General features: G+C 43.1%; 2 protein-coding genes across 2 annotated transcripts; one reads left to right on the forward strand and one right to left on the reverse strand.

Annotated features, from left to right (window-relative positions):
• Positions 1-1,784: 1,784 nt before the first annotated feature.
• On the forward strand, positions 1,785-3,056 carry LOC120734115 (olfactory receptor 1-like). The gene has a single exon (XM_040032683.1). The coding sequence runs from the start codon at positions 1,986-1,988 to the stop codon at positions 2,937-2,939; it is 954 nt and encodes a 317-aa protein (XP_039888617.1). The 5' UTR covers positions 1,785-1,985; the 3' UTR covers positions 2,940-3,056.
• Positions 3,057-10,541: 7,485 nt separating this feature from the next.
• On the reverse strand, positions 10,542-13,712 carry LOC120733619. The gene is made up of 2 exons (XM_040031915.1): positions 13,480-13,712; positions 10,542-13,343 (listed from the first exon to the last, which is right to left on the reverse strand). Exons 1-2 carry the CDS (start codon positions 13,687-13,689, stop codon positions 12,675-12,677), a joined length of 879 nt encoding a protein of 292 aa, XP_039887849.1. The 5' UTR covers positions 13,690-13,712; the 3' UTR covers positions 10,542-12,674.
• Between the last annotated feature and the right edge of the window lie 466 nt (positions 13,713-14,178).

Consider the following 14,178-nt stretch of genomic DNA (forward strand, 5'->3'; position numbering starts at 1 on the left):
AGTGCAGCAGAGGGAGCCTGACCATGCGTCACACGTTTGACGAGTTGGGAGTGAGAACGTGTTGGATGAACAGAATCAACCTTTTGGGATTTACTTACCTGGATGATTAAGCACGCATCAAGGTTCAAGGTTCAAGGTTCTTTATTTGTCACATGCATAGTTATACAAGTATAACACACAGTGAAATGTAGCCTGACACGCTCCTCGACATGTGCAAAAAATTGGGGGGTGTAGAGGAAGAACATTATATATATATATACAGACATATAGTATATACACTGGGTGAATGTGCAGTAGTAGCAGCAAGCAGGTGAAGACGTTATTTTATTAAAAATTTTAAAATGTTAGCAGCACAAACAAACATTTTTGCAGCACAAACCAGCACAAAAGTTTGACATCAATTTTGTTTGATTCCATTAATATGGGGGGGCTGGTTGACCTGTGATGACCTCTAGAAATTTTTATTAATATCCTTAAAATGATAGCAGCACAAATGAAAATTTTTGCAGCACAAACGTAGCACAAACGTTTGACATCAATTTTGTTTGATTTGGGTAATGTGGGGGGGCTGGTTGACCTTTTGACCTTTACATTTTCATTAATATCTTTAAAACAGAAGCAGCACAAACGACAACTTTAGCAGCACAAACCAGCACAAACGTAGCACAGTTGATTGACACCCATTTTGTTTGATTTAATTAATGTGGGGGGGCTGGTTGACCTCTGATGACCTCTAGACATTTTTATTAATATCTTTAAAATGATAGTAGCACAAACGAAAAATTTTGCAGCACAAACCAGCACAAACGTAGCACAAACATTTGATACCACTTTTGTTGGATTTGAAGAAGGTGGGGGGGCCAACTTCACTCACATTGTGTTCCTCGGTGTCCCTCGGTGTCCCACTCTTCGTCTGCCTCTCTCTGCCTCTCATCCCTTTGTCGTATGCTCCCATTTCTGTTATTTTAGTTCTCCCACTTTAGGTGTCTTCAGTTATTTTGTCATGCCCCACTGCTCGTTTGCCACTACACCACCTTGTAAATAAACTTCACTAGCATTTTCATCCACTGCTTGCATCTTGGGTCCTCCTTCCTCCACACCACACGGCTCGCCTCCTCAGCCGTGACACTAAGTGAGACTTCCAGTACAACAGTGGAATATGCCACCTGCAGAAGTCTTCTGATGACAATAGTGGTTGGGCGCATTAGGGGTGGGAAGGAGTTTGAGTACAGGGATCTGGTGAGGAAGTTTGTAGAATGGTCCGAAAGAAACACTTATTTCTGAATTTCTGCAAGACAAAAGAGATGGTGGTTGACTTCTGGAGGAAAAAAAACTGTGAGTTGGCCCATCACAACATCTGCTCCACTCCAAACTTCCAAGGCAGTGCACAACATCTATCTATCTCTCCATTCCATTCCAGCCATCCATCCTCTTCTGTTTCATGAAAAAATACATTACCTTTGATGAGTCTTTTAACACATGTTAGCGTTTACCATTATTGACTGACTTCTATTAACTAAATTTGCTACTTACGAGCTTATTGACACAAAATAACAGTGCCCAACAGCAAGCTTGGCAGGACAGCAAAGCCGGTATTTGATAATCTTAGATTAATGTCAGGAGTAGAAAAAGGGCACACATTTTCACAAAGTACCCTTTCCAGCTTTTTAATTAATCCAAAACAACATGATTTTGAGTTGTATTGTCAGTCTGAGGTTGACCAGCATTCGGAAAAAAAATCGGGATAGTAAGATGGCAGTCAGAAAATATTAACCATTATGTAATATTCCTATTAGTTAAATTGTCTGCACAAAGCTGTAACCATATGGTTTGATGTCATAGGGGAATGCCAAGTGACTATAAGGGACAGAACACAAACGTGCTCTGCTTCCATTTGGAGCCAGTTTTAACTAAACAAGGTTTGCTGAAACATAAAATAAAAGACATTAACTTTAACCTTCAACCTTAACAAAAAAATTATTCAAATGGAATTTTTAAATTCAGCTGTTGGGAAAAACATCACATTTGTGAAACCTGCATATTTCATAATAAGTGCATTTAATGGCATAGCTAATATTAGGTATTACTTTGTCTTTCTGTGCTTTATTTACGTTTTTTCAGTGGTGGGAAACACACTACTGATGATTGTCATAATTTTGGATCATACATTGAGAGGTCCAAAACATATTGGAGTTGTGAACTTTGCATTTACAGACCTGTTAAGTAGCTCTGCTTTGATGCCAAAGCTTGTTGACATTTTTCTGTTTAACCATCACCATATCTCCTACAATGACTGCTTGGCATTCATGTTTTTCTGCTTGACCTTTTTTGCAGCACAGGCTTTTAATCTGGTTGTGTTGTCCTTTGACAGAGTCATGGCTATCATGTACCCGCTGCACTACCAAATGAGAATCAGCCACAAGCTCATTTTATCTTTGATCGCTTTTTTCTGGCTTCTTGCAATTACTATCATACTCACTGCAGTTGGTCTTCTCACAAGACTTTCTTTCTGTGACTCTGTGGTTATTCAGAGCTATTTCTGTGATCATGGACCTGTGTATCGGCTTGGCTGCAATGATCTTACTCCAAATCGTGTAATTGCTCATTTGGCATCAGTTCTTGTTCTTTGGGTTCCACTGGCATTTATCGTGGGAAGTTACTGCTGTATTGGTTATTCTTTGTCAATAACTGTTACATGTAGGGAAAGACTAAAGGCTTTAAAAACCTGCACAAGTCACCTTTCATTAGTGGCAATTTATTTCCTCCCTGCACTATTTATCTTTACCTTTGGGAGTACAATACTTCCAAATGCAAGGACTGTAAGTCTATCTTTGGCCACTGTCATGCCTTTGACTTTAAATCCAATAATCTATGGTCTTCAGACACAGGAAATCAAAGAATCGTTAAAGAAGTTATTAAAAGTTAAAATGCAATTTTAAATTTCTGCAAACAAATAAAAAGCATTCAGATTTGAACCTTAGCAGTACCCAATCATCCTTTGTTGGGGGTTTTAAAAAGCTGAAAACATAGAAAATTTCATGTAAAATAATCCAAAATATGGCAAACAAAACAATGTTTCATGTCTCATAATAACAATATAACATTTTATAATTGGTGGTGAAAAGTGAGACTATTTAAAATGTAATGTATAAAAATCCTAAAAACAATGTGTGAACATTTTATTGTGAACACAATTGTGCTGGAGTAATACATTTACAAGTAGAAAATATTTTAAATCTAATTTCCAGTGTTTATGTCATTATATTCAGTGGTACAATGCCACAATTTATGCTATAAGTTTTTGCTCTTAAAACATCACGTATACGGTTATTGTGTGTGTTTTTGTGAAAGACTGTAATGTAATAGTGTATTTGATGCTGGTCAATGAACATTACAAAGCATAATTATTAATTTTAATCATTTCTTTACATTCTCATTTGACATTCTATGTGAAAACAGATTTAAGAGATCAAATTAGTTTCCAATATGTCTAGGGATGGGAATTGCTACAAATTTACTGATTTGAATCCCATTTTCAAAGTCAATTATCAATTTGATTTCTTACGGTGTGTTCACACCGAACGCGGTAGATGCGACCAGAGTGTCAGGTTTACATGTAAAGTCAATGGAGAAGTGCGATGCCGCGCGACTGGGGGTCCCGCGAAAATTCAGAAGCAGATTTGCGTCACGAAAACGCATCAGTTGCGCGTACAAGTAGCGCGAGTGACGCGCGAATAAAAATATGCACGTCAGTTTGTGTGGTGCATTTTGTGCATTCGCGCGTATCGCGTCAACCGCTCGAGTTGGAAAAATCTGAACTCCAGCGTCAAGTTGCGCCGCAACAACCGATCAGGAGCCTGGTGACGTGATGCTCTGACCTAGTTCAGAGGGGCAGGTCCAGCCAAAGCCCTTCATTCTTCATTCAATATGAAGGAAAGGCTAATCAACGCTATAGCAAACCACCCGGAGCTGTACGACACCAGCTGCTTTCTGTACCGAGACAGGAATAAAAAGGACTGAGCTTGGTGGAAGATATGTGAAGAGATCGGGCAACCTGGTAAGTTCATTCATTTCTCTTTTGAAATTTTTGACTGACCCAGGGAAGCCGCACAAAAGCTAGCAAGCCCACCTACTGTCCTGCTATTTTCCCACTGATGTACAAATACCTTTCCGGTAACAAGATAATGTGTTTATTTAGAGGAAACCCGCAGGAGAAAGAAGAGGAGTGGGTCTGCAGCAGGATTAGGGAGGAGATGGAAGTTTTTCGCGGTCATGGAGTTTCTGGACTCCTTCCTCACCCCGCGGGAGACTAGCAGCAATATGGTGGGGACCGCGGAGAACTTCCCCCCCGAGGATCAGGGACAGCCCGAAGAGGAAGCAGGGGAGACCCAGTCAGAAGGTATGTTTACAATGAATTAATGTAGGCAGTTAATTTATGCATGTTGTCATATAGAAATATATTTTATTGTTTATTAATAAACAGTATACAGTGGTCCCACTGTTCATCCTTCACTGCCTCGCTTTTTCGCAGATTTTGTTATTGTACTGTACAACTTTCAACAATGCGTATTGCATCCTGCAGTAGGGATGGGTATCGAAAACCGGTTCTTGTTGAGAACCAGTTCCCACTGTTTCAATTCCTTGGAATTGTTTGCCATTTTTGCAAACGATTCCCTTATTGATTCCAGTTTCCCCGAATGACATCACCACGTTGCGGAGCGTCATTTACCTGGCAGGAAACATGGCGGCTCAAACGCTCAAAAGTTTGGTTATACTTTACCAGAACGGATGACAACAGGGCAACTTGCAATACTTGCAAAGTAGATATTTCATTTAAGGGAGGAAACACTATGAATATGCAAAAGCATTTGCTCACAAAACACACGATGACCTTAAATGAATGTCGTGTTTTTAATTCCGCTCCGGACTCGTGCATCTCAACCCAGCAGCAGCGGTAACGTTTGCACGTCCTCTCCCGTTGATGCGGCAGGTAAATAATCAACTAACAGTGCATATTATGTTAGCGCGATCTGCCTTATTACAAAACCTGCCATTACTGTGCATTTAGGTGACCATGATGAGAGAGACAGACAGAGTCTGGCTGGCTCAGATGCTGGCAGTTGTCGCTGCAGTCTACCGGTAGCGTCTCCTTTCAGGCCAGGATAGACGAATGTCACCGAGCAGTGACTAAGTAGCAACAGATGTACAGCACCGATAGCTTTTTACTCAGTTGGATTCCCTTTTGATTACCTTTACTAAATATCTACAACCAATCTGATTATATCCTGTTTTTTTTCAATTTTGAAAATGAAAATCTAGTAGCACCCTTCTCATTTCTTTGTGTTGTTTTGTGCTTTGTTTTACAGGCCCACAGAGGAGGACAGCTCCGAGGTGGACAAGGGACGGATCCCAGGACGGTCCATCGGCGGTGGAGCTGGCAATCCTGGAGTCCCTGAAGAGGCCACGCCAGTCTCCAACAGAGTATTTCCTCCTCAGCCTTGTTCCTGCTCTGGAGAGCAATGCCGCCTCAGACGAGAGTATTAGTGAAATTTCAAATTTATAAATTAGTTTTTGAAAACAGCACAGCTGTGTTAAATTTGGAAACATTGGACCCTAGCAATCAGTAGTTTTCTGATGAGGCAGCAGGCTCTCCAGGGCAGAAACAATGTTCTTATTTTTCTCATCCTTCTCCCTGAGGCTCTTCCACTTTAATCTAGGTCCTTTTTATTCCTGTCTCTCTGTAAATAGTTATATTTTATATATTTATGTTTAATCTTTTTCTGTTTGAGAATTTTAATATTATTTCAAATAAATTTTTCTAATGACTAATGTCTCGGTTCTACTACACAGCAAATATTGGCACACAACTTGACACATGTAGAATTTATTTCATATTATACTAATGAAAAAATATACTACTATATAGGAACATAGTGAAGACCAATTATTTAAGAGAATAAAGAGAGGTTAGTTTATTTTGGAGGCAAGCTCCATTTATTAAGAAAACTTTTAAAAAGGAAGGAACGCTCTTTAGAGGTTTGTGGGTGGCTCAGAGCTGTTGTGTGTGTCTCTTTATAAGATAGACCTTCTGAATATCACTTCAAAGATTACCAACAGTGGTCCTCATACCACAGTTTGATATCAGCAAACACTGAGAAAATACATTGATATGACACCAGAGCCATTCTATCATTGCAAACACTGATAACATAGCATAAATTGAATTAAATCAGGACTTGGTGAGACCTTTTGAGTATCACTACAAATATTATAAACAGTCGTCTCCATACCACAGTATGCTATCAATAAACAGTCTCGGTCGTTGTGTCCTTGGGCAAGACACTTCACCTACCGCCTACTGGTGTTGGCCAGAGGGGCCGATGGTGCGATATGGCAGCCTCGCTTCTGTCAGTCTTCCCCAGGGCAGCTGTGGCTACAACTGTAGCTTGCCTCCACCAGTGTATGAATGTGAGAGTGAATGAATAGTGGAATTGTAAAGCACTTTGAGGGTCCCGAAAAGCGCTATATAAATGCAATCCATTATTATTATTATTATTTACTGATAGCATAACACAGCCATGTTTTCAGTGTATAAACGGATAGTTTAGCATATATTAGCACAGGTATTAATAAAGGACTACCGTATTAAACACTTTTACTAACCACAGGCAGATGGACAGGCGCTCTGCAGGTGGGATTGAGCGCCTGTAGTTGGTGTCTAGGCGGGCGATGCTTGGGCTAACGCGGGACAGCAGCTCCTCAAACTGGGCGAGGGAAAGACAGTGGTACCGCTGAAAGTCATTCACACGCAGCTCCTGGAGCAAGTGGTGAAACTCACCAAACTGCTCACGCTTCTGGAGGACCTGATGGACCCAGGTACGGCGAGGACGTCCTTTACACCGCTGCTCGGCTCTCCACAGTAAATAGAGAAGGGAGACTCTCTCTTCAAACGCTAGATCGACAGCTGCCATCTTGCAAACATACCGTCTGGCACTCCTTCCTCCCACATTTCCGCTTCACGCGAATAATTCGCGTTGGACGTGCGGCGAGGTGCGAATGTGCACACGTCAAGCTAAGGGCGTCTGGCGCGTTTTGGTCGCGTCTATCGCATTCGGTGTGAACACACCGTTATAGATAACTGGATGTTGTGTGGTCAAATGTTTGTCTGTGTTGGAGGTATTTCCCCGCTTTGTAGTGATCGGTGTGGAGGTTGTTAAGGAAGTAATGTATTACACATATTACACTGAGCATTTTTCTTAAGTTATGCAGTATGTTACTTAACTACTCCCAGAAGAAAGTAGTTAGACTGCTTGTTACTACTGATTTTGCTGGTTAGGGATGGGAATTGATAAGAGTTTAGCAATTCCGATTCCATTATTGATATGACTTATCGATTTGATTCCTTATCGATTCGTATTGGCTCCAGTTTGAGAGTCACAACCATCTCTAAGCAGCATATCAAAGACATTACATTCAAGTACATGCAAGTTAATTATGTGCTGCGTAGCCAAATGTTTGGGCATGTTGGAGGTCTTTCCCCTCTTTGTTGTGATCAGTGTTACTAAGGGTCATTACTCAAAAAAGTAATTATTGCAAATACTACACAGAACACTTTTCTTAAAAGCAATGAAGTACGCTACTTAATTACACCCAGAAGAAAGAGATTCATTATATTTCTTGTTACATTGCTCTCATGTTACTCTGTTAAATGATCTGAAACACACTGTCTCGTAATTACTATTTAACAATATAAACCTACAGGCTACAGCCCCACACACCAGCAAAAAATATCTATCCTAATTAGGACAGACGTGATCTTTCTCTTAGTATTCTAACATTAGGGGCGATTGTGGCTCAAGAGTTGGCAGTTTGTCTTGTAATCGGAAGGTTGCCGGTTCGAGCACCGGCTCCAACAGTCTCGGTCGTTGTGTCCTTGGGCAAGACCCTTGACCCGTTGCCTACTGGTGGTGGTCAGAGGGCCCGGTGGCGCCAGTGTCCGGCAGCCTCGCCACTGTCAGTGCGCCCCAGGGTGGCTGAGGCTACAATGTACAGTAGCTTGCCATCACTAGTGTCTGAATGTGTGTGTGGATGGGTGGATGACTGGATGTGTAAAGCGCTTTGGGGTCCTTAGGGACTAGTAAAGCGCTATACAAATACAGGCCATTTACCATTTACCATTCACATATGCTCTCAAGCACCAGAGGTTTTGATCTCAACACGATTTATTGTATAGGTAAAGGAAAACAAGCCATTAACCCCAAGGAGCGTCCTCACTCTCCAGCTCCAAACAATAACAACAGCAAGAACCCCGTCCCCTTCTTGCACACAGTCACTCACTTTTTCTGCAGCACAACCAAACATGTCTCTTAAAGAAACAACAGTCCACAGAGATAGTTAACCTGTCACAGTACAATAACCTTTAACAATCGTTACAGTGTTTAGTTATGAACACAAAGTCAACAGTACCAAAATCAAAGTTGTAAACCAGCACAAACAGACTTTAAAGCGATCACCACAATGATTCTACTGTAGAAACATGAACAGGTAGAAATGGACTGCAGCCTGACTTCTCATCATTTTCTTACCTGTTGAAGTTCATCAGCAGCTGACTTTATCCCAAATGACGGCCCACTTTAGCACTGTGTTGGGCTGGGGTAAGCATTTACTTCGCTTTAACGTCACTCCGGGTTCTTGGCTAGCTTAGCGTTAGCATGCTAGCTGTGCAGAGCTATGAAGAGTTGAAGTTGTGTTAACAGTATTATCGGTTCTTGTGAGAGTGCAAGAACCAATTCAGTGCAGGCCAAATTACACCACCCACCCCCAGCCAGTGGTGAACTACACAATAGATAATGAGACACTTGTGTTGATAGCTGACACAGGGACAGCCATTTCTCCATCAACTCAATGTAACGACTGACCCACAACAGCTTCACTGAAAGTTGGATACTCAGGGGAACCACAACATCAGTATTTCACAAAACCATTTGATGTGACTTGTGGAGATCAAAATTTGAACATCAGTTTCTGTATGCACCAGATTGCCCACTCAACCTACTGGGCTGTGACCTGCTGACTAAATTGGGTCTGACTATCTACTGCAATTAACGAGGACTCTGAATTTGCTTGCCACTAAAAGAGCAACTTGGCCACAATCATTGAGTCCTATATGTGGCACTAAAGCAGAATCAGAAGGAAATCTGACTAAAATCTTTTGGTCATGACTAGTACGCAGAACCCAAAGCACACCACACATTCACTACCAATTCATGGCCGTGTGGCCAGCTGCAGAGATGAAACAGTTCAGGGGGTTGAACGGGAGGCCAGTGACAAAGATGGAGCACATCAGGAGGCTCACCGGGAGGCCGACTGAGAGGCCAGTGATGAAGACGGAGCAGATCTGGAGGCTGACAATGATGGCGAAGATCCTCACCTGACGGGATCGGAGGCTGACAATGGACAAGACAGAGACGGAAACTATAAGGTGGCTTGGAAGATGGCCTGCACTGTTGTGGCCTGGCAGATGGCCATTGACAGAGACCCTTAGGTGGCTTTGCTGGAGGCTGACATCGATGAGGATGGAGACCCTTGATTGAGCAGGTCTGGGTTTTGGCGAAGCAGGACTTGGCAGTGCATTGGCTACCGACTCGGGTGGAGCCCAGACCTCTGGGTCAGGACTAGGGATGGGTACCAGTATCCGGTACCATTATGACATAAACTGTAGTAACCAGACCGAAAAGCAGCGCACATTTCGATTCTTTGGATTGTTTGGATTCTAGCCAATCATTTTACCTTTCCAAGGATAGTAGGCGAGCCCAGGTATGTACGTTCTTTTAGAGCAGCAAAACAGATTAAAAATGCCCAAGGTGAAGTGGTCAAAAGTCTGGCTGTACTTCACAGCAAAAGATGCAAACTCAGCAGCCTGCAACAAGTGCTTTAAGGTGATTCTGTGCAAATGAGGTAACACCTCGAATCTGATGAAACACAGGCGACGCATAGCGTTTTTTAAAAGCCGAGAAATGCACTGCATTTCATAGCTTGCTGCAAGACCGAGCACCAGGCACATCTACTGCGGGAGTGGTGCCTGTTATCGGACCCGGAGTTAGCAACATCACCCAAGAACCCGAAGAAGAGAGTCCTGGCCCGAGCCCTGCCAGTGTAGCAGAAATGATGACGGATGATAAAGGCAGCAGCAGACGGTCTTCTCTGGGTGAGTAGCTTAATGTTGTTTGTGTGTAATTTATGTTGAGTAGGCTAACCATGTTATTAAATTAATGCACGTAAGGTGAACTAGCAAACATCGTCATAGTTACATGCGGATGTCTTCTTGTTTGATAGAGTGATACCATATGTGCCCTATAGCTGCAGAAAAGGCTAACTTTGTTATCTTTTTATAACCCCCCCCCCCAGCTAAACATAAGAGGTTTTAGGACAAAGTTTGTGTTTTCCATTCTTTAAGCACCGGTTCGAGCACCGTTTAAGCACCGGCACCGTTTCAAAAGTACCGGTTTGGCACCGGTATCGGATAAAACCTAAACGATACCCATCCCTACTCAGGACCTGGTAATGCAGTGAGCACCGGGCAGAGTGCAGACCTCTGGCTCTGGTGGAGCAGGACAGTATGGTGTAGAGACCTTTGGTGGAAACAGTACCAATTGTTGTGGAGACTGAGGTGGCTGGGGCAGTGCAGGGGCACAGGGGGCTGCGCGTGGCACACAGCCTGTTCCAGATGCTTCCCAGATTCGGGCAAACAGGGACCCTACAGTTTAAATTTGTGAACAGATGATGGGTGTTCCTCAGGCTCAGGCAGATGGAAACCTGCAGGCTCAGGCGACAGTGTGGAGTCTGCAATAGGCTGGGTCAGCTCAGCTGAGCTCCCAGCTGACACAGAAGTCTGAGACGGCTCGGCTGAGCTCCCAGTAGATGCAGGAAAGGAGACCTTCGGTGGTCCAGAGTAATTTAACCTGCCGCAGATGAGGGTTCTTCCAGAAGATGCCAACTGACAGTCCATGAATGCCCCGAGGTGTGGGCAATGTGCCTCACAAGACTCTAGAAGTGGACCAGATCTCTGTCCCTCCCGGGGTGATTTGAGTCCGCTGAGTTCATGTTGTGGTCGTGTCGTTCTGTCATGGATAGCTGTGTGGCAGGCAGGAGTAGGAGCCGAATGCAAGACTCAAAAATCGAAGGGATAAAATACAAGAGGCAGCTTTATTGCTGTACAAAAAACTTGAACGCTACAAACAAGAAAATAAAACCTAAACTAGAAACATGGAATTAAGAAATGAGAACAGAGAACTAGGAGCAGCCAGGAACATGAGGAGCACAGGGAAACACACAGCAACACGGACAACAAGCAGAGCAAGACAAAGGGCTAAAATAAACACAGGGTAATGAGAGGATGGGAAACAGGAGGGAACACAGCTGGAACTAATCAGACATAACAAGACGGGGTTGAAGCAAAACTGAACATACTAAACAGTGGATGAGAGACTGTCAAAATAAAACAGGACGTACGATAACCATGGAGACAAAGATTAAGACATGCAGGCTTGACACTGGGACTGGGGGAGAAACAGACATGGGAACACAACTGACTGGGCCACAGAAAGGGAACACTGAATGAGAAGACGAGACTTAAATACACAAGGCTGGCAAACATGGAACGTGGAACATAGGGGAGTCATGGAAACAACCTAAAGACCAGAAAGTGCAAATATATCATAAAACAGAAAACAACAAAGAATATTACTTAAACCAGATTCAAACTGTCTGAATACATAAACACTGGGTCACGGACCCAGGACTGTGATACCATGAAAGATCTGTAAGGGAACTATATTTGCTTTATTTGCTTTGGACGGCAAACAGGAAGTTCTTTTGTTCTGCTCAGTCAGACCAAGCATCGGGCCACACAAGGCATTTGGAATAAGCCAGTGATTTTAGGTAGAATACTATGATGTGCCTCCAAATGAAGATGTATTTGTATATGTTTCATGTGAATGGGTTGTCAAGCTTTATAGTTAACAATGAGTTAAAAATCATTAGGTTATTTCTTGTGCAGTTCTCACTTTGACTAAACATGGTGCAGTTTCTGGTTTCTTTTTTTCTTTGATATAGGACTGTTTGGACCATCTGAACTGTGTATTTGCGAGTGGGACCTAAACAATGCACTAGAAGTTACAGTTTTTCTCAAATGCTAAAACACATTTCACAAACGTTTCCACCATGTCCCCCTATGTCTAAACACAACACCCTTTTCTAAAGCTACATAAACACAACCACACCTTCCCACTGCAAAACTCAAACTTTCACACCAAAAGAGCAGCTCGAAGCTTTCAAAAATGTAAACACTATACACATCATTACACACTACAGCAAAACAATTGAAAACACAATGCTCAATTTGTGAGAAAATTCTTTGTTTCATAACTGCCAATGCATATTTTTAGAAACCATACAGTAACGGATCGTCGTAGATCTTTTCAGAGGATTAGGCATTTAGATTTGTGAGTTTCATATGAAGAGTATAAATCTATAGAAAATCCTGCATGTACGTACACTACTGTAACACAACCCAATGCAAAAACAGAATCTATTGCACACAACAGCACTCGTGAAAACATGATCAGGGTGTGAAGTTTTTTTTATTTACGTTATTCACACCACACACACCACAATCACTGTGCGGCATCATGTCGCTGAGCTGCATCGGGCCACATCACCTCATCCACATCGCAGGCTATATTGTCTCTTGCCAGGCACCGCGGGAAAAATGCCCTGGAATGGCGAATCCATCCTTGGAAGGCCTCCACTGGGATGTCAACACAGGCCAGCTCCATTGTCCTTAGGAGGTTCTCTCTTGTGTATGGTTGTCTGTCATAAACCTTCCATCTCCACAATGAGAAGAACTCCTCTATAGGGTTCAGGAAAGGGGAGTAGGGTGGCAGACAGACGTTTAAAAAGTGGTCACTGTTGGTGGTGAACCACTCTCTGATTTGGTTTGTTCTGTGGAAGCGGACATTGTCCCAAATGATCACATAAATGTGATGTGCGGGCCCAGGATGGTGTTGTTGGCGGTCCAGGAGGATGCCTTTTAGCTCCTCTAGGAAGGTAAGGAGACGTTTGGTGTTGTAAGACCCAAGGACAGCATACCGGTGGACAAGCCCCTCTGAACCCATGGCCGCACAAAGGGTAATATTACCCCCCCGTTGGCCAGGGACCTCAGTGATGGCTCTTTGGCCAATGATGTTATGGCCTCTTTGCCTTCGTTTCTGCAGGTTGAAGCCAGCCTCATCCAGGAAGAGGTACTCATGAGGTCTGGTCATCGCATCCAACTGTAATATCCTCTGTGAAAATGTGAAAGTGCACAGGTGTTCAGAACAACAGTCAATCAGGTAGCACAGTATTGTCCAGAAGTAATGTAGGCCACTGAGCAACACAGTATGTCCACTAACTGCACTGTGACCATGGATGTATACTTACTTGCACATACTCGTAACATAGGTCTTTGTGTCGCGCAGTGTTGCGCTTAAAGGGAACCCTATAGACCTGTTTCATCCGCGTCTTTTTGCACCGGAGAACTCGGTCTATTGTGGCCAAGCTGACATCGTCAATGCTCTCAAAGTTGACATTATCGGCAATGACTTTGTCTCTGATGTCAGGGAGTCTGATGAGGTTGTTCCCACAAACCATATCCACAATGAGGTTTCTTGTGCTGCTGTAAATATAGCAACCCTCCCACCTCTATGTGGCATTCTTTCAACTCTAAAGAAAGAAACATGTGTTGTCAATTGACATGTGTTACAATACAGTCACAACTGATTTGAAACCAATAGACTACTTTCACAGGTTTGTAAAACTGTGTTGTGACAAAGAAAGCAATCGAGTACAATACCTGTTGTGTTGTCTGAATGCCCTGATAATGGTGGCCACGGTGAACCTACTCAGGTTTGGACGGACTCTTAGTCCTGCTTCAGCCATTGTCATGCCATGGACAATGACATGGTCAATGACTGTTGCTCGCATCTCGTCCGTAATGATGGTGCGAGGTTGTCTTGCTTTCCCTCCTGGACCTTCTCCTCTCGCATGTTGGCCTCCTCTTCCTCGTTGGCCTGCTCCTCTTCCTCCTCTCATTTGAACTCCTCTTCCTCATTGGCCTGCTCCTCTTCCTCCTCTCATTTG

This window comes from Simochromis diagramma, unplaced genomic scaffold, assembly GCF_900408965.1.
Source record: "Simochromis diagramma unplaced genomic scaffold, fSimDia1.1 OVJJ01000216.1, whole genome shotgun sequence".
Classification (NCBI taxonomy): Eukaryota; Metazoa; Chordata; class Actinopteri; order Cichliformes; family Cichlidae; genus Simochromis; species Simochromis diagramma.